Source organism: Rattus norvegicus, chromosome X (assembly GCF_021556685.1).
Source record: "Rattus norvegicus strain SHRSP/BbbUtx chromosome X, alternate assembly SHRSP_T2T, whole genome shotgun sequence".
NCBI lineage: Eukaryota > Metazoa > Chordata > Mammalia > Rodentia > Muridae > Rattus > Rattus norvegicus.
The window spans coordinates 21,708,372-21,734,151 of record NC_141554.1 but is presented as its reverse complement, the minus strand read 5'-3'; the positions used below and the strand labels follow the sequence as shown (position 1 = coordinate 21,734,151).

The window sequence follows — 25,780 nt, the reverse complement described above, 5'->3', positions numbered from 1 at the left end:
CACGAGGAGGCTCATAGCCGTATATTATTACTCCAGCTCCAGAGGATCTAACACCCTCTTCTGATCTCCCTGTCCTCCCTCTCTCAGCTAGCTGTCTTATATAAGGATAGTGCTACCCACAGTGGCTAGGCTCTCTCACATCAATAGTTAAGAGAATTCCTCACGGCTATGATTACCGGCCATCTGACTGGGCAATTCTCCATCTGAGGTTCTCTCTTCCCAGGTGGCTCTAGAGTATGTTAAGTTGACAATAAAAGCTAACCAGCACAACAGTCGAGCCTGTGCCTTAAGTATTTTGGCTCACCTCAGTCTTCTTAGCCCTTGGTACAGTTTGCCTGTTGACACCTCTACAAAAGTATGCTCTCTGTTCGTAATCTTCTTCTTCCTACCAAATAGTTCTCCATGGCCCTGCTGTTGTGTAACAGTTTCCTCCAAGACCAAACCCTTCAGTTTTGGAGGGAATCTTGTTAAGACACAGGATATTTATGAGAAGGTGAAACAACAAGATAGTCTAAGACAGCAGTTTTCAACCATCCTAATGTTGCAAACCTATAAGACAGTTCTTCATGGTGTGGTGGTACTCACCCCAACCCTAAAATTATTTTCTTCCTACTTTGTAAGTGTAACATTGCTACTGCTATGAATCATAATATAAATATCTGATATGCCGGGTGGCTGATACCCTGGTAAGAGGGTAGTTCCATACCCAAAGGGGTCGTGACCCACAGGTTGAGAACTACCATCGTAAAGGAAGGAAAAACACTTCATCCTGCAAAGAAGTTCCTTGAGCTCAACTCATGAGCTTCAAGGATGCCCCCAAACGAACTAGAAAATCTAGGTCTCTCCCTTCCCAAGCACATGTAAAGTACAAGGACTCCAGAGATGCTTTCACATAAGCTGATCTGCCTAGAAAACCAGACTAGCCAAGCTGCCTCGTCAGAAGCAGCACTGGAAAAGGCAGAGACCAACCAGGTCACTTGGAAGAGGCAAAGTCCAGTAAAGCCACCTAGAAGAGGTGGAAAGCAGTTAAGCATCCTTGAAGAGGTAGAGACTAGCCAAGCTGCCCAAAAGTTCAGACCAACAGAGTTACCCCAAAAATCCACTCCCAATCTGTTGAGCTGCCTACAAGTTGTGCAGGGAGCTCCAGCTTTCATGAGCCACGACCCATGCTGGGGTGGGCTTTACTAACACAGTTGTCACTGAGTCATTTTTACTCCTGTAAGTAACCCCTCACCTATAGTCCTATAAACCAGTAAAACTCATCAGTTCACCAAGTTAGACTCAAATATACTTTTCTGTAAAATCTGATTCTTTTCACAGACACAAGCATGAAATAATTTTTCTTGTAAGCATAAACTATAATAGATTATAGCATAAATGGTTATCATATAATAATAATGATACACACAGAGTTTCTTTTAAAATAGGACCTCATTATGTTGTCATGGTTAGTTAGCATCAAACTCCTAGGCCCTGGTCCTAAGTGCAACAAGAAACACAAGTGTCACTAAAAAAGATTTTTTAAAGTTCTTGCAGCTTTAAAAAAAAAAGAAGTTGAGGTGGGCATGATGGCCCACACCTATATCCCCATAGGATTCCAGATATGAAAGTACAAAGATCACTAATTCAAGGTCAATTTTATCTGCATCATAAATTTAAGGCCAATCTTCAAAATAAAATGTTTGAAAAGAAAAACCAGCTGGGCACAGTGCATAGCTATGATAAACACTGGGGAGGCCTCAAGTTAGACGTTAGCCTGCATTACATAGTAAGTTCCAGGCCTCTCTGGGCCAAAGAATGAGGTTCTGTCTCAAATAAGAAGGAAGGAGAGAAAGGGAGGAAGGGAGAATGGTAGGGGGGAGGGAGGGAGACATGGGGTGAGGGAGCAAGGGAGGGAGAGAAAGAAAAAGAAAACTAAAATGGAAAAATAGAGCAAACAATATTAGAGAAAAAATTAGTGATATTTGAAGGGCTCAAACAAGAACATCAGTGAACAGAAAGCTTTCAGGAAAAAAAGCTAAACTGATTACCAAATACAAGACACTATGTTCACATTCATTAATTAAAATTGAAATTTGAAATAATACATGCCAGAGATTATAGTGCACACCTTCAATTCTAGTACTCAAAAGCCAGAGATCTATTGAGTTCAAGGCCAACCTGCTCTACAGAGCAAGTTTCAGGTCAACCAGAGAGCCAAGGTGAGACCTTGTGAGATTCGAAAAAGAAAAAAGAAAAGTAATAATAAAAATTATTCACATTGTAAAGATGAAAATTATGATAAATAAAGATGAAAGATGATAATTTAGTAGAAGAAATTAATAGTCATGTATCCATGTTATAAAAATGCTCTCATATGCTTAAAAGATACACATATACACAGTGGTGCTTTGAATGAGAATAGCCCCCATAGACTCAGGTTTTTAAATGCTTGGTCCCCAATTTGTCAAACTTACTGGGAAGGATTCAGAGGTTCTATGACCTTATCTGGGGAGGTGTGTCACAGGAGATAGGCTTCTTCAAGATCTCAACAATACTATCAATTCATTGTCTGTCTCTCTCTCTGTGTCTCTGTCTGTCTGTGTCTCTGTCTGTCTGTCTGTCTCTCCTCAGCGATGAGAGCTCTCGGCTGTTGCTACCACCATGCCTTTGTTCCACCACCATGGACTCTACCTTTCGGAAACTGTAAGCCAACTAAACATGTTCTTATAAATTTCACTGATTATAGTGTTTTGTCATGGCTATGGATAAGTAACTAACACACACGAACCCAGACACACAGACTCATCCTATGGTTGTTCACTGTAGCATTGTGTATAACAACAAAAGTTGTGAGTAACTACAAGGTGTAGTTACGTGAAAAACAGCACAGTCAAACCATGGCACTGTATACAGCTATAGAAATGACAATGTAAGTAGGCAAGCAAATACCACTGAAACGTACCTAACTTTGCTGATAATTTCCTGTTAATGAAAAGTAAAATTATAAAAAGTAGACATTAATAAAAATGTAAGATTTGAGCACCTACTTCACCAAGGAGGATCTATAATGCTGGCCAAGAAGCATATGATATGCTATTTAACATCCTTGGCCATTAAGAAAAATGAAATCATGAGATAATGATCCACACTTTTTAGGAAAATGAAAATAAACATTACTGAATAACAAGAGCTGCCAAAGATGTAGAACACGCAGATCGCTCATATAGAGCTAGTTAAGACACAAAATTTCATAAGCACTTTGAACATTATTTTGGCATTTTCTTTGAACATCAAACACATTTACATTGTGACTCAGGGCTTCCACTCCTGGGTATGCATGGAGCAAGAATATGATAAACCTTCAAGGCACTGAGCTGAGTAAAAGAATTTAGTCTTAAAAAGAGGACACAAGCCAGAGAACTAGGAAGATGATACTGTGGGCAATGGAATTTTATCCATAGAACCTATATAATGTAAGAAAGGAACTGACTCCTTAAGTTATCCTCCAGGTACACACCACGGCCCATGTGTGCCCCGCCTTCCCTACACGTCTCCACATAAAGTAAAATAATACAGATTTCATTAATATGATCTCCGTAAAGGGAAAAGAAACTACTATGGCAGGGAAAAGACCAGCGGTATCAAGGACCAGGAATGGCAGAGGTCTAAGAGCAAAGGAATAGCAAGAAAGAATTTTTCTATGGGTCAAGACAATTCTATATCCTGTTGGTGGTGTTGGATACAAGAATGTATTAAAAGTTGCAAGGCTGTGTGCCTACTGTATACAAATTAAAAATAGCTTTAGAAGTAGCAATAGAGGTACCTTCTATTTCCCGATCTAAAGGTGGCACATCATCTCTCATAGAGAAGTCCATAGCAGTCCCTGGGATGTCCATCAAGTCTTCATCACTGGAGCTGCTCTGGAAGCTACTGAAACTCCCCTGATGAAAGCCTCTGTTATCCATGGCTCCTGTGTAGAAAGAAAAGTATGGCCTTATAACAATGAACAATTAGCCCCTGCCCAGTGCACTTCTTCATTGTGGTAAACACACATAATTGCATGGTAAAATCGCCAGTTTCAGGGCTTGTTTCGCCTGCAAAGCTTGTTATTTCTCAAGGTGCTCACACCATGCAGAAAATTACTACTGTGTATCTTATTAGCAGCAGAGAGGGACACACAATACAGGTAAATGCATACAATGTACAACAATGAGGTCTGGACAGATGGCTCAGTGGTTAAGAACATTCATGCTTTGCAGAGGATAGTTTTTCTGCACTCCCATGGTAGTGCACAGGCATTGTAGTTTTAATTCCGGGAAGCCAATGCCATCTCCTCACCTGTGCATTGCTGTGATACATGTACATGCATGCAAACAAAACGTGCATACAGATAAAAGAAAATGTAAAAATGTAAAGTTATAATGACTACAACTAAGGGTAATGGCTTAAATCATGATGTTTTTTCCCTCTTATAACCGTCACATTCCCTGTCATCACATCATTAACCATTGTTAATCTTGGGTGTCAACTCGACTGGATCTGGAATCAACTTAAAGGCAAGCCTCTGGGCACTTCTGCGAGGGATTTTCTTGATGAGATGATTTGAAGTGGGAAGACCCACCTTAAAAGTGGGTGGCACCCTCTGGTAGCAGCCCACATAAGGACGAGGAAGAAGGAAACTTGAAGTTTGCCTCTTCGCATTCACTGTTGCAGACAAGTTCACCTATGCTGGTGCTGCAACTACTACATTCCTTCGAGAACACCGGAATCAGCTTCTTAGAGATCCAACACAGGCTGACGACCAGTAGCTTTCCCAGAATTCCCCGGGCCTTCAATGCCAGAGTGGGATCGCTAAGACATCCAGCTTAGGCTTCTCAGACTGTCAGATTTGAGACAGCCATTATTAAACTATTCAGACTTTATCCTGTAAGCCAATCTAATAAATCCCAGTTATATACAAATATTCATTCTATTGGTTCCGTTCCTCAAGAACACAGCTGCCCTTCTGGAAATGCTGAATTGAACCTTTGACTCCATTAGTATTGAGTGGGGGGGAGTTGGGGGGTAATATTAAAGATCAAATGCAGGACCTTACACATGTTATGACTAAGTGGACAACACCTAGCTATGGGTTTTCTCTGATACCTGTGTGTTTTCTACATTTGCTCTAAATTTGACTTTAGTAGATTTCTTCAAACAAATATTTCTTTATTAATTACCAATTCTCTTACATTTCTGTAATTTTCCAATAACCTTTGGAGGGTTTCAAACTTAGGAAAAAATAACCCAAATGAAATGGTTCATCTCAATATTTGGGAGGATGGGAAAGCAGGACTGCTATGATTTCCAGGCTGGTCTGTGGAAAAGAAACCGACAAACATCCTGAAGAGTGCCAGAAGGTAGCATATGCGATGGCTTCTTGGGATACTTCCTTGGCCTTTCCCTGAGGTTCATGAATTTGACAGTTGTGAAGATTACGTCACAACTGGTCTGTAGGCAATCTCCTATGTAAGCTCTTAGGGCAAACTTACTAGAAAGCCGAAGATAACCTTGAACTCCTAGATCTTCCTGCCTCTGTTTAGTAAGTGTTACAACAACAGAATGTCAGTTTGTAACAGTTATTATTTTCTGATGTGATATTTTGGCACTAATAAACTCTTTTGTACAAAATATTTAATTTAATCATTATGTATTTGCATAGAAGTAGAATACTCTTCTGACCAGCGTGTCCTTATCAATTGCTGTCATTTTTGTGCTCAAATTGCTCAAAATTTGTTCAGTATAAACTTCTTCATGCTGTCTCCACCTTGCTCTCCTTCAAATCCATGTCCTCCCTTTTCCTTAACTATTGTTGCATGCATATGTGTGCAGTCTCCTACAGCCCAGGTCACACCCCTTCTCACATCACTTGGGCTTGATTCCATAGCCTAGGCCACCTACATACATAGGTTTCCTCTAGAAACAACAAACTTTCAAAACAGAAAATAAGTGACCCCTGTACTTTAAACTAGACCTCAGTTTCCTTCTGACTGAGATAAAAAAGTCCCAGCCTGAATTTCAATGACATTAGTTATTCTTTAAGGAAACCTACTGTACACGGACTGTCTCTTATACCAAAATCTTACATGTGAAATGCTTCAAAATCTGAAATATTTTGAGTTCCAACAAGATACCAGAGATGGAAATCCCACATCTGGTCTCCTCTGATAAGTTGCAGTCAATCTGATGAGTACTAAAATATTGTATAAAATGATCTCCGAACTATGTAAAAGCTGTATATAAAATGAAAATTAGTGTCACATTTAGACTTGAGTCATAGCTCAGAGATATCTTATTACATACACAAATATTTCAAAAATCTGAAATTTCTGGTCCCAAGCATTTCTGGTTTTGTGTTGTTTTTTAATAAAGTTCTCACTATGTAGCCCACTCTGGCCTTGAGCCTGTAATTATCCTTCCTCTGTCTCACAAGTAGTGAATATAGGCGTGTACCACCATGCTCTATCACTCTGGAGAATTTTGATAGGATATTATAGACTATCAAATCTTTATCTAAAACCTGATTCACCTCTTCCTCAAGCCCATTCCTAAGTTCATGAGAATTTCACACAACTCTCTCCTGCCACTTCAAACTCAACAAAACTGAAAAAATAAAAAACAGAACAGTAGCAAAAATATTAAATTATTACGCAAATCATAAAATCCAAAGAAGTCACAATTCTTGCCCTTCTCCCACACAGACACCAATGTTCCTTTGAAATGGAAGTGTTATCAATATTCATAATTAATGGCTATCTGATTCTAGGACTTGATATTTTCAATGAACCTAAAAAAAAAACCCTCAATTTCAATTAGTAGGGTTTTCTAGGTTTCTAAAACTTCCAACTGGAAACAAATTCTGTTTTAGTTAATGAAAAAAGTGGACTAACAAAGTAGTATAACTTAATTTCTCTCTCAATTTAAATTTATTAAATGAAACCAGGCATGGTAGTGCAAGTCATTAATTCCACCACTTAGGAACAGGCAGAAGGTTGTAGAAATCAAAACCAGTATGAGATACATGAAACTCAGTCTCAAACAATGAAGAAAGAAAGAAAGAAGAAGGAAGGAAGGAAGGAAGGAAGGAAGGAAGGAAGGAAGGGAGAGAGAGAGAGAGAGAGAGAGAGAGAGAGAGAGAGAGAGAGAGAGAGAGAGAGAGAGAGAGGAAAGGGGGGTATTAAATGCCTGGGAGACAAATACAGTGGATACCTTTGAACAAAAGCCAAAGAATGTGGCACGTGACAGAATCCTTTCCTTGCATGTTTCCCTGTGGTTATGTTTCATACAGAACGTGATTTAAAGTACCCAGTTCCAGCCACTCTATTAACCACATAAATCGTGGAAAGAAGGTATGGGTAGTCCAGAAATAATTTGTTTGGCTTTGGAATGCACCTGCACTCAGAGTCTCAAATGTGTGTTCCTACTGTGCTGGGAATTTGTTAGAACAAAATAACACAGAAGACCCAATAAAGGAGTAGCTGGTTCCCCCCATAGGAACCTTACAGATTCTTTCCTGTACCGAACGCACGGACGTGGAACAATGCAGCTAAAGTGAGCTACCTAGGAGTAAACGGTTCCTGAGGCGGCCATTTGTTTGCATGTTTAGATTATGAAGTGTTTCCTTCGTCAATGCATAGAAGGACGGGCCACTGAAAGCAGCAGCCCTCAGCTAAACAGACGAGCGAGGAGTTCAACACAGGCAATAAATACCATCAGGAAAGGTCAACGTGGTATTTGCCTGTGGCGGATTCATTTTGATATAGCATTTACAGTTACGTGGCAGATATAAAGATGTTCAAAAGAAAAAAATCAAGCATTGGAATGAATAAACAAAATTCTTTAAAGCTGACATTTGAATTGGATCAGGTGGTTCAAGCCTATAATCCTAGTTATAAAGAAAACAGTAGGTTTGCAAAGGCAAAGCCTGTATGGACGACAGAGGAAATTCAAGGCCACACTGGAAAACTGAGTGAAGGGTGTCTCAGAAGAAAATGTGTTAGAAGGCAGGAGAATATATCTCATTGGTATAGTACTTGCATATCATGAGTGAGGTTCTAGGTTCAAGCTCCAGAACCATTAAATAAACAAACAAACAAATAAAAGTTTTTGCTTGTATTTTAACATATTTTAATTAAAATACAATTAACTCCCTATTTTCTTTCCATCTTCCACCCCCTCCCATACCCCCTCACTCTCTCTCAAATTTTCTTTTTATTATTATTATAACATATATAGAGAAAAATGTACAGATATGTAGATAAAACCTACTGAGTCTGTTGTTTATCTAATACAAAGTGGTCAACCTTCTACACAAACAGTGAGTAATATTTTTAAAGTTAACAGTTGAACTCATGTGTAGTAGAACTTCAAGCCAAGGATTATCATAACATATATACATAGATGTACAAATATAGAAATATAAACCACCGAGTCTGTTGGTTATCCAATACAAAGTGGTCAACCCTACACACAATCAATCAATAATATTTTAAAGTTGATATTTGGACTCATATGTAGTAGAACTCCAAGCCGTACTACCTTGTGACTTAATTATGATGTTTCAGTCCAATAAAGGTACATCTGAACTAAATCAAACCTACAAATGGCTAAAAGCCAGAAGTCAGCCAGAATTTGGAGCATCCCAGGAATAACCTAAGTGGGGAACTGATTTCGTCATTCTCCCATCTAATACTGTGGTTGTGGGTAGAACGTGTTAAGCTATAGAAGGCTAAGGAGAAGTAAAGTGTGGAGAGTGCTATATGGTTGTTAATTGATGTAGCAGAACCGACATATGCCCACTATTGCTCCTACAAACAGCCATATCAGGTTGGCTCTCTGTACTTCTGAGTGACGTATCTGCCAATTCAACCAACTACAGATCAAAAATACTTTTAAATCAGTTCTATAGTGATGAAATGACAGGCTTTTACTACTTGTTATTACCTAAATTTAGTATTATTTCATAGCATTTGCATGTTACTAATAATTCACAGATTTCTAGCGAAAATTATAATTTCACTAAATTTACAAATAATGTAGAGAAGACTGAAAATACATTAAGAAAGATGTAAATATGTTGTATCTAAGTACCATATGCCATTTCATATAAATAAAGAATCCTGGCAGGAGTTCTGAAACCAGTTCTCCATAGATATGGAAGAAATAACTGTCCTTTATGCCTCTGTGTCTTTACAAAAGCCAGCTGTGTTATATGGAATCCTGTCTAGCCCCATCCCCATTTCTTTTCAGTCTGGTGGAGGGCTATCGAATCCATCTCTTGAATCCATCTAAGAGCAGCTCCAACAGGCTTCTCCTTCAATGCTCCCTTTGTTCAGACTCCCATATTGACTGCAAGTCTTTCACTTTAGTCCGTGTCTCCATTTATGTTGTTCTAGCAATTTCATGCTGTCTCGGAATAGGTGTTCAATAAATGTTTACTGCAGCTGAGGAGGGAGGGTTAACAGCTCATCGGCACATGAATATGGCTGACACTTAACAAATCTAGCACTAACAGGGAAGGGAACTGGGGATATGAAAGGAGTTTATGACTCTGTCAGTAACTGTCAAGGAATTTATGATGTAGGAGGGGGAAAGCCTTAAATGACACACCGGCTGTGCTGGACTGCCGGACTAAGAATACAGTTGGCATGTGGAGAATGGAGGGAAGGTAAGAAGCTAAAGGCTTCATGGAGGAGAGAGGTTATTTCACAGACATAAAGTGAGGCAAGCCTTGGAGGTACATGTCAGCCTAACATTTACTCTTAACTAGAATACAGGTAAGCTATCTGTGAGAAACTGGAGGACTCGGGTGGCCACATACAGGCACTATGGTTTCCACCAAGAAAAATGATAAAAATATTATTTTAGGCACCAAACGTGGAAGCTGTATGATACAAAGGAGAGAGGTAGAACCAGCCAGGAAAACCCTTTACTACTTCTAGTTTCGATGCTGGTGATTTAGTTCGAAGAGAAAGGCAGCTTTTGTCTCTTAATTCATTCAATCAGACTCTGTCTTTTGTTTGGAGAATTGAAAACATTGATGGTAAAATTTAATATTGAATTTGTGTATTTTTGGAATAGGTATATACATATGCATATATGTATGTAAAATAATTAATGAAGAGAGAACATGAATTTGACAAAAGAATAAAGGGGATATATGAGAGTATTTGGAGTGAGGAAAGGGAAGGGGGAAATAGTTATAATTAAAGCATATTAAAACCATAAAAAATTAAGTAATTAATTTTTTAAAAGGAGGAAGAGAGAAAAGGGAAGAACTACACCTTCCCAGAATTTGAACTGGACCAAAACAAGAGCCAGCTGGTGGGTGTGGATAGGGTGGTGTTAGTTTGTGGTATGACTTTCTGCCATCCTGGTTTACTGTTGGTTCAAATAAGTTAATATTCTCCTAACAACTAACTTATTATATATATACATATATATATGCCAATATGTGAGTGAGCCAACAGCACACACACACAATCCCTTAAATAAAAATACTGAGTGCACTATGTATTTCAGGACTAACATGCGAAGAGAAGCAATGGATTTCCCAGTCCTCATTTTTTGTTCCAGTAAAATAATTATTGGCCTGTGAATGACATTCTGAGTAACTACAGGTGCTTGATATTTCAAATATGGAAACCAGAGACTGTGAGTAGAGAAGTGGGGTGTGATGGTTTAAATTAGAAAGGCCCCTAGAATCCTGTATTTTGTTGTTTGGTCCCCCGGTGGTGGAACTGTTTGTGAAGGATTAAGAGGTCTGGCCTTATTGGAGCAGGTTTGTCACTAAGGGCTGGCTTTAGCGTTTCAGAAGCCCACACTGCTGACAGTTATCTCTGCCTTTCTCTATGCCTCTTGCTTGTTTTAAGAATCTATACTCTCAGCCACTGCTCCAGCATCATGCCTGCCTGCCCGCTGCCATGTTCCCTACCATAATGGTATCCCTGCCATCCTGGTTTACTGTTGGTTCAAATAAGTTAATATTCTCCTAACAACTAACTTATTATATATATACATATATATATATATGCCAATATGTGAGTGAGCCAACAGCACACACACACAATCTGAAATCCTCTAAAATCAGGAGCCCCATTAAACTCTTTCTTCCATAAGTGGTCTTGGCCATGGTGTCTCTTCAAGTATGACACAGGCAAACAGGTATTGCATACATTACATTGATTTGAAATAATGCAATTACTTAAAATGAAATCTGAAAATAGCCCTAACTGTAATAGGAAAAGTAATCACAGCACAGACAAAAAAAAAAAAAACTATCTGCTATCTGCCCACTCTATTCAAAGCCAGAGATGAGAAAGAACAGGCCCGGTGGGGGGAGGGCGGGGGGGGGGCAAATATCCTCCAAACTCCAATATCTTTCTAGAACAGGTTTCCATAAAACCTCTGTTCTTCAGTGCCTGTCACAAACAGAAGGCTCAAAAACCCTCCAGCTTATACTCCGATTTCTTATATTGGGAAACAGAAATGAGCTGTGATATCTGATATTAATCTCTGAGATGCCATGTAACATGCTTATTTCAGATGCTTAAACTCCCCAGGCGAAAATCACTGTGCCGCTCCTCACTGTGTCGTCTTTATTGGAGGCTTGTCCTCTACCAAGGCTTTATTTATATGGATTAGGTATCTATAGGTAATTATGGTACTTAGAGCAAGAACTGAGACATGTTTAAACATACATTTATTCAGTTATTTAAACCATAAAAAGCTGGGTGTGATGGTTCACAGCTCTTATCCCAGTAGTCAGAAACCTGAGGCAAGACGATTGCTATAATTCTGAGGCCACCCTGAGCTACACAGTGAGTTACAGACCAGATTTGGAGACCCTGCCTCAATAAACAAATAAATGAAAATTAAGTAAATAAGATACATTCATACTCAACCCAATACCTTACCATGTTTTGTAAAATATGCATTTTCCCAAACATAAATTAACCTCTAGAATATACCAGTGTATGTCTGAGTTAAAGGGACAAGTAATGTCTAAACACTAACATGAAAATACTTTTAACTTTGTAGGTTGCCCCCCAAAGGTCTCAGGAACCCACATACTGCACTGTAAAAATCTATTGACATAGAGAAAGAGCTAAGCTGGGAAAAGCCATACTTGGACAAGAATTGATAAGACGGAGAAAGAAGTGGCATCAGCCAGAGGCCATTGTGAAATGAAGCAAATACTGACAACCTGGGTCTATATCATTTGGATCATTCCCAACAGATAAATAAGCAAGAGATAATTTACTTAAAGTGGCTTTAACATTATGCTCCCTTCTCTTAGAAGACTAGCTTTTCTTCAGTTTTAGTTTATCTCCAAGTAGTTCAGATAAAGCAACCAAGGTTCGGTCATACAGACATTCAAAGGTGTGACAAATGGCCTGAGGGTAGTCTCACGTGCCTATACCACCAAAACTGAGGCTAAGTAAGGGGAGAGGGTACTGGGTTGGAGGCAAGTGTGGTGTGATCCAATCTCAAAAAGCAAAAATAAAGTAAATGTGACAATGAGGCATCTAGAAGGCCAAGAACAAGGCCCTGACACAGATGCTGCTACATTTTTAAATGCTTTTCACTTTGACATCTCTATATAAAATTCCTAAATGCACTTTTACAAACTGCATATCAAATCTTGTTGAAAGACTTGGCTGCCCTATCTAACAGGGATTTAGTTCAGGAATGCAAGACTGGATTCCCAGTAAAGAATGCCTACACAGTTATCTGGCGGACACAGTGTGGGAAGCTGAAGGCTTACTCCAGCAGCTGTGCCTTCTCCGACAGGATGGAATGATGATATTGTAAGGCAGAATAAAGTCTTACAAAGAAGAATGCCAACATGTCAACAAGAGTTCTTAAAGAGATAAAAAGGTCAAATTCATTTGGGTGTGGTAGAATATGTCTATAATCCCAGTTCTTGGGAGTCTGGGTCCTAAGGATCCCACCAAGCTTGGGACAAGTTTGGACGATACAGCAAGACCCAGTTTCAAAAAGGGAAAGTGAAACAGAACCTCAAGCAGATGTCAAGAATAGATTTTTAATTTACTTTCATCCCAGGCTAAAATTTTGAAAATAGTCCATGTAGAGGGTCTCCCATTTAATACAGGACGGCAAGCCTGTAATTAGATGCCTGTAGTCCTAGCACTTTAGGAAAGTAAGGTAGAAGGGTCAGGAGTTTATCCTCAGGTACAAGAGTTCCTGTCTTTCTCGGTTATACAACAGCACAGGATCAATCTCTTTAATATACAAAGAACTCCAAAACCTAATCATCAAGAAAACAGACAAAAGAAAACTGGGGCATGGATCTATGCAAATAATTCTTAAAGTAAGAAATGCAACTGGTAAATCAAGTTTTTTAAATATTCCTCATTAGCCATAATGGAAATGCACATGAAAATTTCGTTGAGGTTGAATCTCATATCCAGTCAGAATGGCTATTATAAAGAAATCAAATAATGAAAACTGCTGGAGAAGATATGGAAAAATATGAAGCCTGATTTACTGAGAAGAGGGCAAATTATTGCAGCCATTGTAGAAATCAGTAAAGAAGTTCTTCAAAGAGCTAAAAAGCAATCTATCAAATGAGGCAGCTATGTCCTCCTTAACATATACCCAAAGATTCTATCACCTCCCAAAGAGATACCTCAAGAGTGTCCAATAGCTAATAAAAACCTACTAGTTGGAAAGTCATCTAAAAACTATAAGGGGTGACAGCCATTACGCATGGCTGAATAATGCTATCTCTAATAGCCATGAGATAGTAACAACAACAACAGCAACAACAACAACAACAACTTCTAATCCAGGGTATGGAGTATCTCCCCATAAGCTGTTAGTCAAGGAGATGACAGAGGCTCCCAACACAGTACACGTTATTACCATACCTTTCGGTTGCCCATCAGACCTAGTTGCTAAGACTCATTGCTGAAGACACAATAGACCTTGCTTATAATACAGAGAAATCAAATTGTAACTGTGTGGGGAGTTTCCTCTATGCTGGCCAGCTCTCATCATCCCAGATGCTTCAATGCAAACTGATGGGGAGAAAGACATAAATGGTCTTACCAGATGAGGACCCTAGGAGCTACAATACCAACCTACCAGGCAAAACGTGTAAAGTTGTGCAATAGAAGAATAACTGTTCGGGGCAACCAAGCACTCTCTGCTTGATTCTCAACCTGTTCTCCCAAAGGGAACTCATGCCTGGTTAAAAATACAGTTAATCACCCCTGGCTGAGGAGGTTTTATACCCTATGGGGGAAATTATTACTGCTGTTTGGCTAAATGAACATCTCGCCGAGCTGCTTTCTAAATACCTATACATCCACAAACAAGTGCTACTCTCAGTCCTAATCAGAGGAACTTTCTCTTCCCAACAAATGGTAATGAATACTGGGATGCAAGACTGTCCAAGGTGCATGACAATAAGGTATAGATGAGGTTTTTTCCCCAAAAGGACATTAATACCAACCCCTCCAAGACTCAAGGAACAAAGTAAAGGATGGAGCAGAAAGAATGGTATCTTCTTCTTCTTAACATCACACGGTCAACGCATTAAAAAGTCGAAGTGCAGCAAGAAGAAAAGCATCTAGTTTGTGTTATTTTAGTTCTACTATAATTTCGCTTTGCTTGAGATAGGGTCTTGCTATGTAGTCTAGACAGACCCAGAACTCAATACGTAGATCAGGCTGGCCTGGAACTCATGATCCTCCTGGTTCAGCCTCCTAAGTAGCTAGTGTTACAAGTGTGTGCCGTTCTGACTGGCAGAAGGGTCAATGGAAATTCAAGGCCAGTCTTGGCTTCATAGTGAGTTCTGGTGCAGCTTGGGCTACAGAGTAAGATCATGTCTTTAAAAAGTAAAGTATTTTACATACAACAAATTCTAAAAGAACATGGAATATCATATTTATCCCAGACATGAAAAGCATATAACTCACACATATCCCCTGCCTTGGATTGAAATGTTCAATTAATATCATTGTTTCTGGAAGCAGTGCTGTTCATCCAAACAGAGTAATTCTGTTCGAACTTTCTTTTCTAAGTCAAATGCTGAAATTAGCTTGGTGGGCTTCCGCAAGGCTTTTTCATAACTGTTCATTTTAGGTAAGCTCCCCACTACTTCACCTCCTTCCCCTCTTCCATCCCTACTTAATCCTTTTATCTCAACATAGTCATTTTCTGTCATTTCACATGTATTCTACTGTTTTCCAAGCAATTTTTAATTGAGCTGTAAGATAGTAAGCTTCCAGACAGGGTTTATAACCCATTCTTTGGGTTAGTCCTCTACCCTCACCCTCCACCATCCCCAGTATTCATTCCTTTCTGCCTACTTAAGCCTTTGCACCCTTGAGTATCCCATGTCCCTGTTTTTATTTTACCTAAAATCTACCATCCTCCCTCCCTTATCATGTTCTAGCCTCTAAAAGGCCCCCTTTAAACTTCTTGGCTTCTGCTTGGTTTTTAAGTTAAACATGCAAAAGATTTAAAGCTAGATCTATATTGAGAGTAAACATACAACGTTTGTCTTTCTGAGCCAGAGTTACCTCACTCAGTCTAATCTTTTCCAGTTCTATTCATTTACCTTCCAATCTCATGATCTCATTTTTTCTCAGCATACTCCATTGTGCGTATGTGGCGCATTTTTCTTATCTCCTCATCTGTTAATGAAATATCTAGGTTGGTTCCATTCCCTAGCTATTGTGAATAGAGCTGCAATGAATGTACTAAATGACTAAATGGTCAAGCAAGTTTCCACAGGAGGAAAGAAATGAACAGGCCTAACTGCCTGTGACACCAGAACAATGATCACAATGGTACACTAACCTTAAGAGTGTAGCAACAGCTTACATGTGTTTGTGGTAACCAGCAGCTGTCTACTTTGACGTAAGACCCTCTCCACAAGAGGGAAACCATGCCTGTTACTGGAAACCTAAGCAATTCCCCAAGGTTAGTGAGGTCTTAGATCCTGGCGAGAACCTACAACCACCACTATATAAATCAGAATAATCTCTAACTATACTCTAAATTTTGTTTTTATACCCATAGATAGGGAGGATTCGGAGGAAGGAAAGGGAAGGGAAATGTTATAATTATAATTTCAAAAATTATATAAGTATTTTGGTAAATAAATAAATCCTTCCCTGCAACCCAGAATCCATTGTTGAGCATGAATTTTGATACACATAAGAAGGAATATGATAGGGGCTGGGGATTTAGCTCAGTGGTAGAGCGCTTACCTAGGAAGCGCAAGGCCCTGGGTTCGGTCCCCAGCTCCGAAAAAAAGAACCAAAAAAAAAAAAAAAAAAAGAAGGAATATGATACAGAAAAGAATTCAAGTGTTAAAGCAGCTTGTTTCCAGGATGAAGTCAGGAGTTAAAGAGGCCTGTCTCATTGTGAAAGGATGCTTGTTTCCGTGTGGCACTGCCATAGTCTTTCTATTCACAGATCCATTGTATTCTGAGTCTGATCAGAATGAGTATGTTCTCAATTCAAGTCTTAAGAGAGATATATGGGATGTCAGAAAATGAGAGGCAAATCTATCTTAAAAATTATCCTGAAAGTCAATTATTTAAAGACATTATTTCCAAATATCTCTAATAGAGAACTCTGAAGTTGTCATTTGTGCATCTTTAATTCATGGAGAGATAAAAGAATCAAAGAACTATAGGCACAACTAGATAAAGCATCAAGTCCTTCAAAGGGACTTAAAGAAAGGGTCTTAGAAAACCTAGAACTGGGGGTTGGGGATTTAGCTCAGTGGTAGAGAACTTGCCTAGCAAGGGCAAGGCCCTGGGTTCGGTCCCCAGCTCCGAAAAAAAAAAAAAAAAAGAAAAGAAAAAAAAAAAAAGAAAACCTAGAACTTCAGTGACATTGTTGGACAGCAAAGGAATTACATGTGAAATTCCTTAAATAAAAATGTATTGACTTTTTAAGAAAAGGAAATGCTAGACAGAAAAAACATTGTAAGAGAAATTAAAACTCGTTAGACAGGTTCATGAGTGGACTGGACACAGCAAAGCAAAGCATAAGTAGGCTTTAAAAATTAACACCTTTAAAACTCAGGTTATCCATGAACTGTGGTATTATAAGTAGGGAAGGCACACTGGGAGGATTTGGGGGGGGTATTAAGAACAGAAGAAATGTATGATGTATTAATGACCTAAACTGGGGAAAGGGTTCAGTGGGTAAAAGTGCTTGTAGCAAGCATGAAGACCTGAATTCACATCTCCACCATCCATGCGAAAAAGCTACACATGGCTGTGTATGTCTGCCACCCCAGCACAGGGAGGCAGAGACAAGCATATCCTTAGAGTATGCTGCCCAGCCTCCCTAGCCGAATTGGCAAGCTTCAGGCTCAGTGAGAGATCCCTGTCTGAAAGGAGTAAGGTGCAGAGTGATAGAATATGATATCTATGTCCTCCTCTGGCCTCTACATGTGTACATGGGCAAACACACACACACACACACACACACACACACACACACACACACGTTAATGGGCAAGAATTCCATAAAACTAATGATCAATGCAAATATAAAGTCCAGAAAGCTCAAAATACAGTGAAGAGGATAAATGCCCCTACCTGACCAAAAAAAAAAATCCTGTATGTAAATATATCAAAGTCAAAGTATAGAAAATCCAAAGAAAGAGATGGAAAGAAGAAAAAGAGAAGGTGGGATGTGGTAAAACGAAAGTTAACACTAGATAGATGAATCAAATCAAAGCTAAAGTATCTAAAATCAATCGCATTTCTACTTTAGAAAACTAGAACATACTGACTGAGTAGAGCAGAAATAGAGAAGGGGACGAGGAATGAGTATTTGCATCTAAAGGCATCCCCAAGCTTATTGTTGAAAGTCTGACTCCCAAAGCAGTAGGCTTCAGGGGTGGAGCTTCGACACTGTGATAGGACTGTGAGACTCTGACCTTATAAACAGATTAACCCATCGACGAATTCATATTTTGATGGCATTACTGAGAGGCAGTAGAGAAACCATAGGAGGTGGACATACTTTACTCCATGTACGGGAAGAATACACCATTTATTTTCACTGTTGAGCATTAAACCCCGGCCATCTCGCATGTGAGGCATGCACTCTATCCACTGAGACTATCCCACGCAAGCATATATCTAGTACCTGGCTTTCCTTGCTTTCTCTGCTTCCCCGCCATCATGGGAGGAACAGGTTTGTTCTATGTTCTACCTTTCTTGGCCTCAAAAAGCAGTGGACCTAGCCAACTATGGACTGAAATCTCTGAAATATGAACCAAAGCAAACACATCTTCCTCCCAGTTGATGTCTCACTGATATATTGTCACAGTAACGGGAAGCTGAGTAACGCAGAAATCAACGGAAAAGTCAACAAAGTAAAAAGAAGAATAACAAGTTTATTAAACTAGTCAGGTCACCAACAAAAAAGCTAAAAATCACTGTATTAGTCAGGGTTCTCTAGAGTCACAGGACTTATGGAATGTCTACATTAAGGGAATTTGTTGTGATGACTTACAGTCTGTAGTCCAACTCCCCAACAAGAGTCAGCGGTGAAGGGGAAGTCCAAGGATCTAGTAGTTGCTCAGTCCCTCAAGACTAGTTGTCTCAGCTGGTCTTCTATACAAGCAGATTCCAACAGACGTGCTCACAAGTAAATGCAAGCAGGCAAAGAGCGCATCTTCCTTCTTCCTATGTCCTTATGTAGGTCTCTAGCAGAAGGTGTGGCCCAGAGTAGAGGTGTGTACCACCATGCCTGGATCTGAGACTTGCTTTGTCCCAGGCTGACTTTGAACTCAGAGATCTCCTTGCCTCAGTCTCCTGGGATTAAAGGCACATACCACCTTGCCTGGGCCTAAGCTTTTCATGGCGACTGTGCCTCAAGATCTCCATGCCACAATCCAGGTCAGAAACTTGTGTCTGCCAGCCTCAAGATCTGGATCACAGGTGAGCCCTCTAATTCTGGATTGTAGTTCATTCCAGATGTAGTCAAGGTGACAACCAGGAATAGCCATTACAGTCACTAATACCAAAGACAAAATGAATGCTGGATATGGTGGCACATGCAATCCCAGAAAGGTAAAGCAAAAGGATCATTAAGGCTAACCTAGATTACATAGGAAGTTCAAGGTCAGACTAAGCTACATAGCAAGACTGTATCTTAAAAATAAAGGGAGGAAAGACCATCACTATTGGTTGTATGGACATTTCAAACATAATAAAAACACACTCTTAACAGTTCTGTATCTAGATGTTTATTATAGCCTGTAAAAGTATCTTTTATCCACCTGACGTAATTGTTGTCTCAGAGACTTATTGCTGAATAGTTCACCTTCTCTATCTCTTTCTGAACTGTGGCTGGCTGGTTCAACTCAGCTATTCTCGCTCAAACTCCTCTCCAAACTGACAGATTCAAACTCCCTTCTCTCAGCTTTTGACTTAATTGCTCTGCCAAGCTTCAAATTACCTCTAGCAATCTGTTCTATCTTCTGGCTCCTTCTTACTCTGTAACTCATTCTGTCTTTCCCTGTCTCTAGCTTGTTCTCTCTGCAACCTGTCCATCAAACTGTCCTGGTAAGCTGCCTCGGAACTCCAGAACTGAAATGTCACCAACTCAACTGCTATCAACTTAACTCCACTACACTGCCTCAAAAATGACTTCCAATTCCATTGCACTGCCTCACAACTGGCTCTGAACTCCATTGCACTGAACTCAACTAACTGACCAGAACTGACTCTACTAGAACTCAGAGAACTGCATGCCTCTGTCTCCTGAGTGCTGCTGGGATTAAAGGCATGTACCTAAACTTTTCTTTACCTGAAACTTGCTCTATAGCAGGCTGGCCTTGAACTCAAGAGATCTGCTTGCCTCTATCTCTTAGGATTAAAAGTTTGTCTGTATCCAGCCAGATCACACAGACTTAGAAGGTTTTGGATGTGATCCCATACCAGAGCAGCCATGTTGCTGGATTAAAATTCCTCTACAATAGCCTAGATGAAGGAAATTAATAACTCTTGAAAAATACAATGGATCCACTGAAATTCATACAAGAAACCTTAGATTGTGAAAACAGGCCTACATTTATTTAAATAAACTGAATCAGTAATAAAACTCCAAACCAGAAAACACAAACAAGTTCACCATTGTATTCTACTTAATTCTTCTAAACACTTAAGCAGAAATCATGTTTATTCTTTACAATCTCCTCCATTGTATGAAGCCAGGAGTAGCCTAAGACAATAACTACATAAAAAAATAAGAAAACTATAACCAGCATCTCATATGAACATAGATGTGAAAATATCGAACAAATCATTAGAAAATCAAATACAATACATAAAAAGGAATAATACACCATGAAAAGACATTGAGGAACCTTAGATACGTAAGTAAAAAAATGACCTTGTGAAAAGGTGACCCACAGTGTGATTCCAAAGACTGTGGAAACAATAAAATGAGCAGTGTCTACAAGAGACTTAGGGTAGCAGAGGGGAGTAGAGTGAAGAGGCGGGGTACACAGGGTACTATAATGGTAGGTGGTGAATATGTGTTACTATATATTTGTCTAGACCCATAGGCTACACTGCATAGAAGGAAACCCTCCCAAGCACATTGGTGCCTGCCTATGTGTCCAAACACTTAATAGCTCAAGCCCATAAGCTCCAGTCTACACTAGACAATGTAGTGAGAACCTGTCTCCAAAAAAAAAAAAATGGCATGGATGAACGGTACAGGCCTGTAAAGTTAGGAAGCTAAGACCTAAGCCAGCCTGGGCTCTATAGCAAAACAATGTCTCCAACAAGTAAGTAAAAACAAAGAACTCTAATATAAACTATGGACTTTTGAAACATATTACAATGTATTAATATTGGTTCATCGTTAGTAACAAGTTGGAAACAGTAACACAAGATGTTAAAAACAAGGAATGCTGCGATAGGAACTATATGGAAACTTTGATGTTTTCCAGTCTGTTGTTCTGAGAAACCTAAAACTGCTCCCCAAAATTAATTCTGTTAGTTTAAAAAAAAACTTAAATTGACCAAATTGCAGTTTACTCATAAGGAAACACTGGTGTTAAAAAGTGTTTAACTCTCTGCACCCAAATCCCGTGGGAGGGAGAGCTAAACCTTCAGAGAGGCAGACACGCCTGGGAAACCAGAAGAGACTGCACTCTGTGCACATCCAGATGCCAGAGGAGAACACCAAACGCCATCTGGAACCCTGGTGCACGGAGGCTCCCGGAAAGAGCGGCGCAGATCTTCCCAGTTGCTGCCGCCGCGGAGAGGACTTGGGCAGTGCCCCGCGAGCGGACTTGAGCCTTGGAACTGCAGGTGGGACCAACTTTTCCCCTGCAGGAGACCTGACTGGTGAACTCAAGACACAGGCCCACAGGAACAGCTGAAGACCTGTAGAGAGGAAAAACTACACGCCCGAAAGCAGAACACTCTGTCCCCATAACTGGCTGAAAGAAAACAGGAAAACAGGTCTACAGCACTCCTGACACACAGGCTTATAGGACAGTCTAGCCACGGTCAGAAATAGCAGAACAAAGTAACACTAGAGATAATCTGATGGCGAGAGGCAAGCGCAGGAACCCAAGCAACAGAAACCAAGACTACATGGCATCATCGGAGCCCAATTCTCCCACCAAAGCAAACACGGAATATCCAAACACACCAGAAAAGCAAGATCTAGTTTCAAAATCATATTTGATCATGATGCTGGAGGACTTCAAGAAAGACATAAAGAACTCCCTTACAGAACAAGTAGAAGCCTACAGAGAGGAATCGCAAAAATCCCTGAAAGAATTCCAGGAAAACACAATCAAACAGTTGAAGGAATTAAAAATGGAAATAGAAGCAATCAAGAAAGAACACATGGAAACAACCCTGGACATAGAAAATCAAAAGAAAAGACAAGGAGCTGTAGATACAAGCTTCACCAACAGAATACAAGAGATGGCAGAGAGAATCTCGGGAGCAGAAGATTCCATAGAAATCATTGACTCAACTGTCAAAGATAATGTAAAGCAGAAAAAGCTACTGGTCCAAAACATACAGGAAATCTAGGACTCAATGAGAAGATCAAACCTAAGGATAATAGGTATAGAAGAGAGTGAAGACTCCCAGCTCAAAGGACCAGTAAATATCTTCAACAAAATCATAGAAGAAAACTTCCCTAACCTAAAGAAAGAGAGGCCCAGAAACATATAAGAAGCCTACAGAACTCCAAATAGATTGGACCAGAAAAGAAACACCTCCCGTCAAATAATAGTCAAAACACCAAATGCACAAAATAAAGAAAGAATATTAAAAGCAGTAAGGGAAAAAGGTCAAGTAACATATAAAGGCAGACCTATCAGAATCACACCAGACTTTTCGCCAGAAACTATGAAGGCCAGAAGATCCTGGACAGATGTCATACAGACCCTAAGAGAACACAAATGCCAGCCCAGGTTACTGTATCCTGCAAAACTCTCAATTAACATAGATGGAGAAACCAAGATATTCCATGACAAAACCAAATTTACACAATATCTTTCTACAAATCCAGCACTACAAAGGATAATAAAGGGTAAAGCCCAACATAAGGAGGCAAGCTATACCCTAGAAGAAGCAAGAAACTAATCATCTTGGCAACAAAACAAAGAGAAGAAAAGCACACAAACATAACCTCACATCCAAATATGAATATAACAGGAAGCAATAATCACTATTCCTTAATATCTCTCAACATCAATGGCCTCAACTCCCCAATAAAAATACATAGATTAACAAACTGGATACGCAATGAGGACCCTGCATTCTGCTGCCTACAGGAAACACACCTCAGTGACAAAGACAGACACTACCTCAGAGTGAAAGGCTGGAAAACAACTTTCCAAGCAAATGGTCAGAAGAAGCAAGCTGGAGTAGCCATTCTAATATCAAATAAAATCAATTTTCAATTAAAAGTCATCAAAAAAGATAAGGAAGGACACTTCATATTCATCAAAGGAAAAATCCACCAAGATGAACTCTCAATCCTCATCTTCGGTTGGTTTATATACAAGTGTGCAATTTCTAGGCTTGAAAGTAAAATGATGCTAGCTATCTGGTGCTGGATAGAGGAGCCTTATTTTTTATTATGGCAGCTTGCTATTTTTGTAACATGGTGATTTGGTTGAACACAATAAAGTACAGTAGTAACTGATCTCCCCTTCTTCCTGGATGAGTGAGGAGATGATTAAATGTTGATGTCAGCATCCTTGAGCATATTCAGATGAGCTTCTGCTTCTGTTGAAAAGGATGCTGTGTTTGACTGTGGTCCGAAGCTTTGAAGCACTACTTGGCATCTCCTTCCTTGGAGGTCTCACTGTTTAAACATAACAGATTTGATAGCTTGTTGGTAAGGTGAGGTCCAGCTTGTCTCCACCAGGTCATCTTCATGTGAATCCGGTGGTTATACGGTTTTGTTCTAGGGATATTTCATTTTTTAATAACGGTTTTAGCTGACATTCATGGAGAGAATGAATCCTTAGAACTGTGCCACTAGTGAAAGGAAATCCTGTCTAGAGTATGTTTCTTTACAAAGCTGTGTCACACCATCCTTTGGGCCCTCTGCTGGAAAAGTAGAATCAAGTCTCAAATAATGCCTTTTAAATTGTATCCTCTAGTATTATAGATGTAGGACAGTACTGTATCATACCTCTGTGGATGTAAAATAGCTTGTACCTGCTTTATGATACGTAGTAGTGACCGTGCTTTATCAGAGCTGTTTTTAATGATGTTGCTCAGAATGTTTTCTTTCCAGATGATGATTGAGAAGCTAATTAAAAAAAATGGTGCCAGGTACCACAAGAGTAACAGAACTGAGCTGTTTTCTCGGGTTTTGTTTTTTTACTTTTTTTTTTTAATGGAGTGTGCTGGATGTCTCTACAGTTTTGTTCAGATGACTGCAGAACCTGGAAAAGCTGTTGCTGCTGTTGATGTATAACACACTGCTATTATTGGTCTTTTTATATAAATATAAATATATATATACAGATATATAATTTGAATTTTTTGAAACTTTAGCTGTGCTGTCAACTTTGGAAAAAAGTATCCCCGTTTACTGTGTTGAGTTGGCACTGTACAGAAATTAACAGCCATATTGGTCTAGAAATGTTGAACTTAAGTTTTTTTCCATTTGTACAGGGGTAACACACTGTATTAAATATGTAAGGTCTTATCTACGTGGGTTTGATTACAAAAACTAATAAAGTATTCTCTAAATTTAAAAAAAAAGTGTTTAAAAGTCAGTAAGGGGGGTTGGGGATTTAGCTCAGTGGTAGAGCGCTTGCCTAGCAAATGCAAGGCCCTGGGTTCGGTCCCCAGCTCCGAACAAAAGAAAAAAAAAGTCAGTAAGGGAGCTGGAGAGATGGTCCAGTCATTAAAAGAACTTGCTGTTCCTCCAGGTTCAGTTCCTAGCATCCAGCTGTTGGTGCACAATCATCTGTAACTCCAGGAGATCCAACAACATGCATATGGTGTCCGTATGTGCTCATAAAAGAAATAAATCTATTTTTAAGTACCCTGTAAGGGTGGGACCAGGGGTAGAGCCAGTAAGATTAAGAAATCCTTGGCTACACAGGAGATTTAAAGCCACCCTAGGCTACATGAGACTCCAGCTTAAAAAAAAAACCCCAAACACCTCATCCTCCATGCAGATATTGCTTTGGTAATTTATGAATGGAAGCCCTGAGATGTACATTACACTCACAGCTATGAACTGTTGCCCTTTAACAACATCGAGAGGATGACAGAATCTTGAAGTAATGTGAAGCTAAAACAGTCATTCAATCTTGTTATCAGAAAAATAATTTAAAACATGAATGGCTCAAGTGGCAGTGGTAATTGCCCCCATAATCCCAGCATCCAAGAGAAGTGCTATGAATTCAGGGCCAGCCTGGGTTCCATAGTGACCCTTTGTTTCCAAAATACCAACAAGGAAATGCGTTATTGAGTGAGTAAGTGAATGAGGGGGTAACCTAAGGTCTATATCAGGTAAGAACCCTGTTCTTAAATTCCTATCACGAAAAGTGTGCTAAGCAACACGGATGCTGAAGAGGAGACAACACAATCTTAGAAGGTGTGTGCAGCCTATGTAAGAGAGAAGAGTAAAGGCCTTGAAGGAATGAAAACCCTAAGTAAATACAATAGACTAAGAAAGTGATGGACAGACAAAGGTGGAAGTGGAGACATAATACATCGCTATAAGACTGTAGTACAGTAATATAAAGAGCTAGAAACTTAAGTTTCCACATTATATGTTTTGCATATAAGATTAGCGAAAAGACAGATCCCTCCCTATTGCTCACTCCAGAACAACCTGTGGTAGACATCTCAAGGCAGTTCAGTCTTCAGTGATAAAGGGGTGCTCTAGAGGCTCAAACTGTCAAGCCTCCTGTAAACACAGACTCTGTAAGGATGTGCCTCCAACGGCATAGTGAAGGAAAATGGTTGTAGGAAGGAAACTATGTGCATGTGTGGGGAATCTGCATATTTGCGGGGTACGTAGGCATTTGAGCTTGTACTCTGTACTCTCTCACTGTTTGATGTCTTCATCACTGTGGCCATGTACACTGTTGATCCGGATGGAGTTCATTCCCTAAAGGAACCTACCAGAGATCCATGCAGTAATCTGACCCTTATTACCCATCTATTACTGCATCCTCAACTTGAAACTCAATGCCCAAGCACTAGACGCTGGGAAGGGAAGAATGCAAATCTAATAGTTCTTT

General features: G+C 39.6%; 1 protein-coding gene and 1 pseudogene across 1 annotated transcript in view; one reads left to right on the top strand and one right to left on the bottom strand.

Annotated features, from left to right (window-relative positions):
- Positions 1 to 25,780, bottom strand: part of Clcn5 (Cl-/H+ antiporter 5) — a 154,465-nt gene that overhangs the window by 55,007 nt on the left and 73,678 nt on the right. The window contains 1 exon segment of the mRNA NM_001414393.1: positions 3,806 to 3,952. Within this exon segment, the coding sequence (NP_001401322.1) occupies positions 3,806 to 3,952 (147 nt within the window).
- LOC120099515 (small nucleolar RNA SNORA40) lies at positions 16,124 to 16,226 on the top strand (annotated as a pseudogene).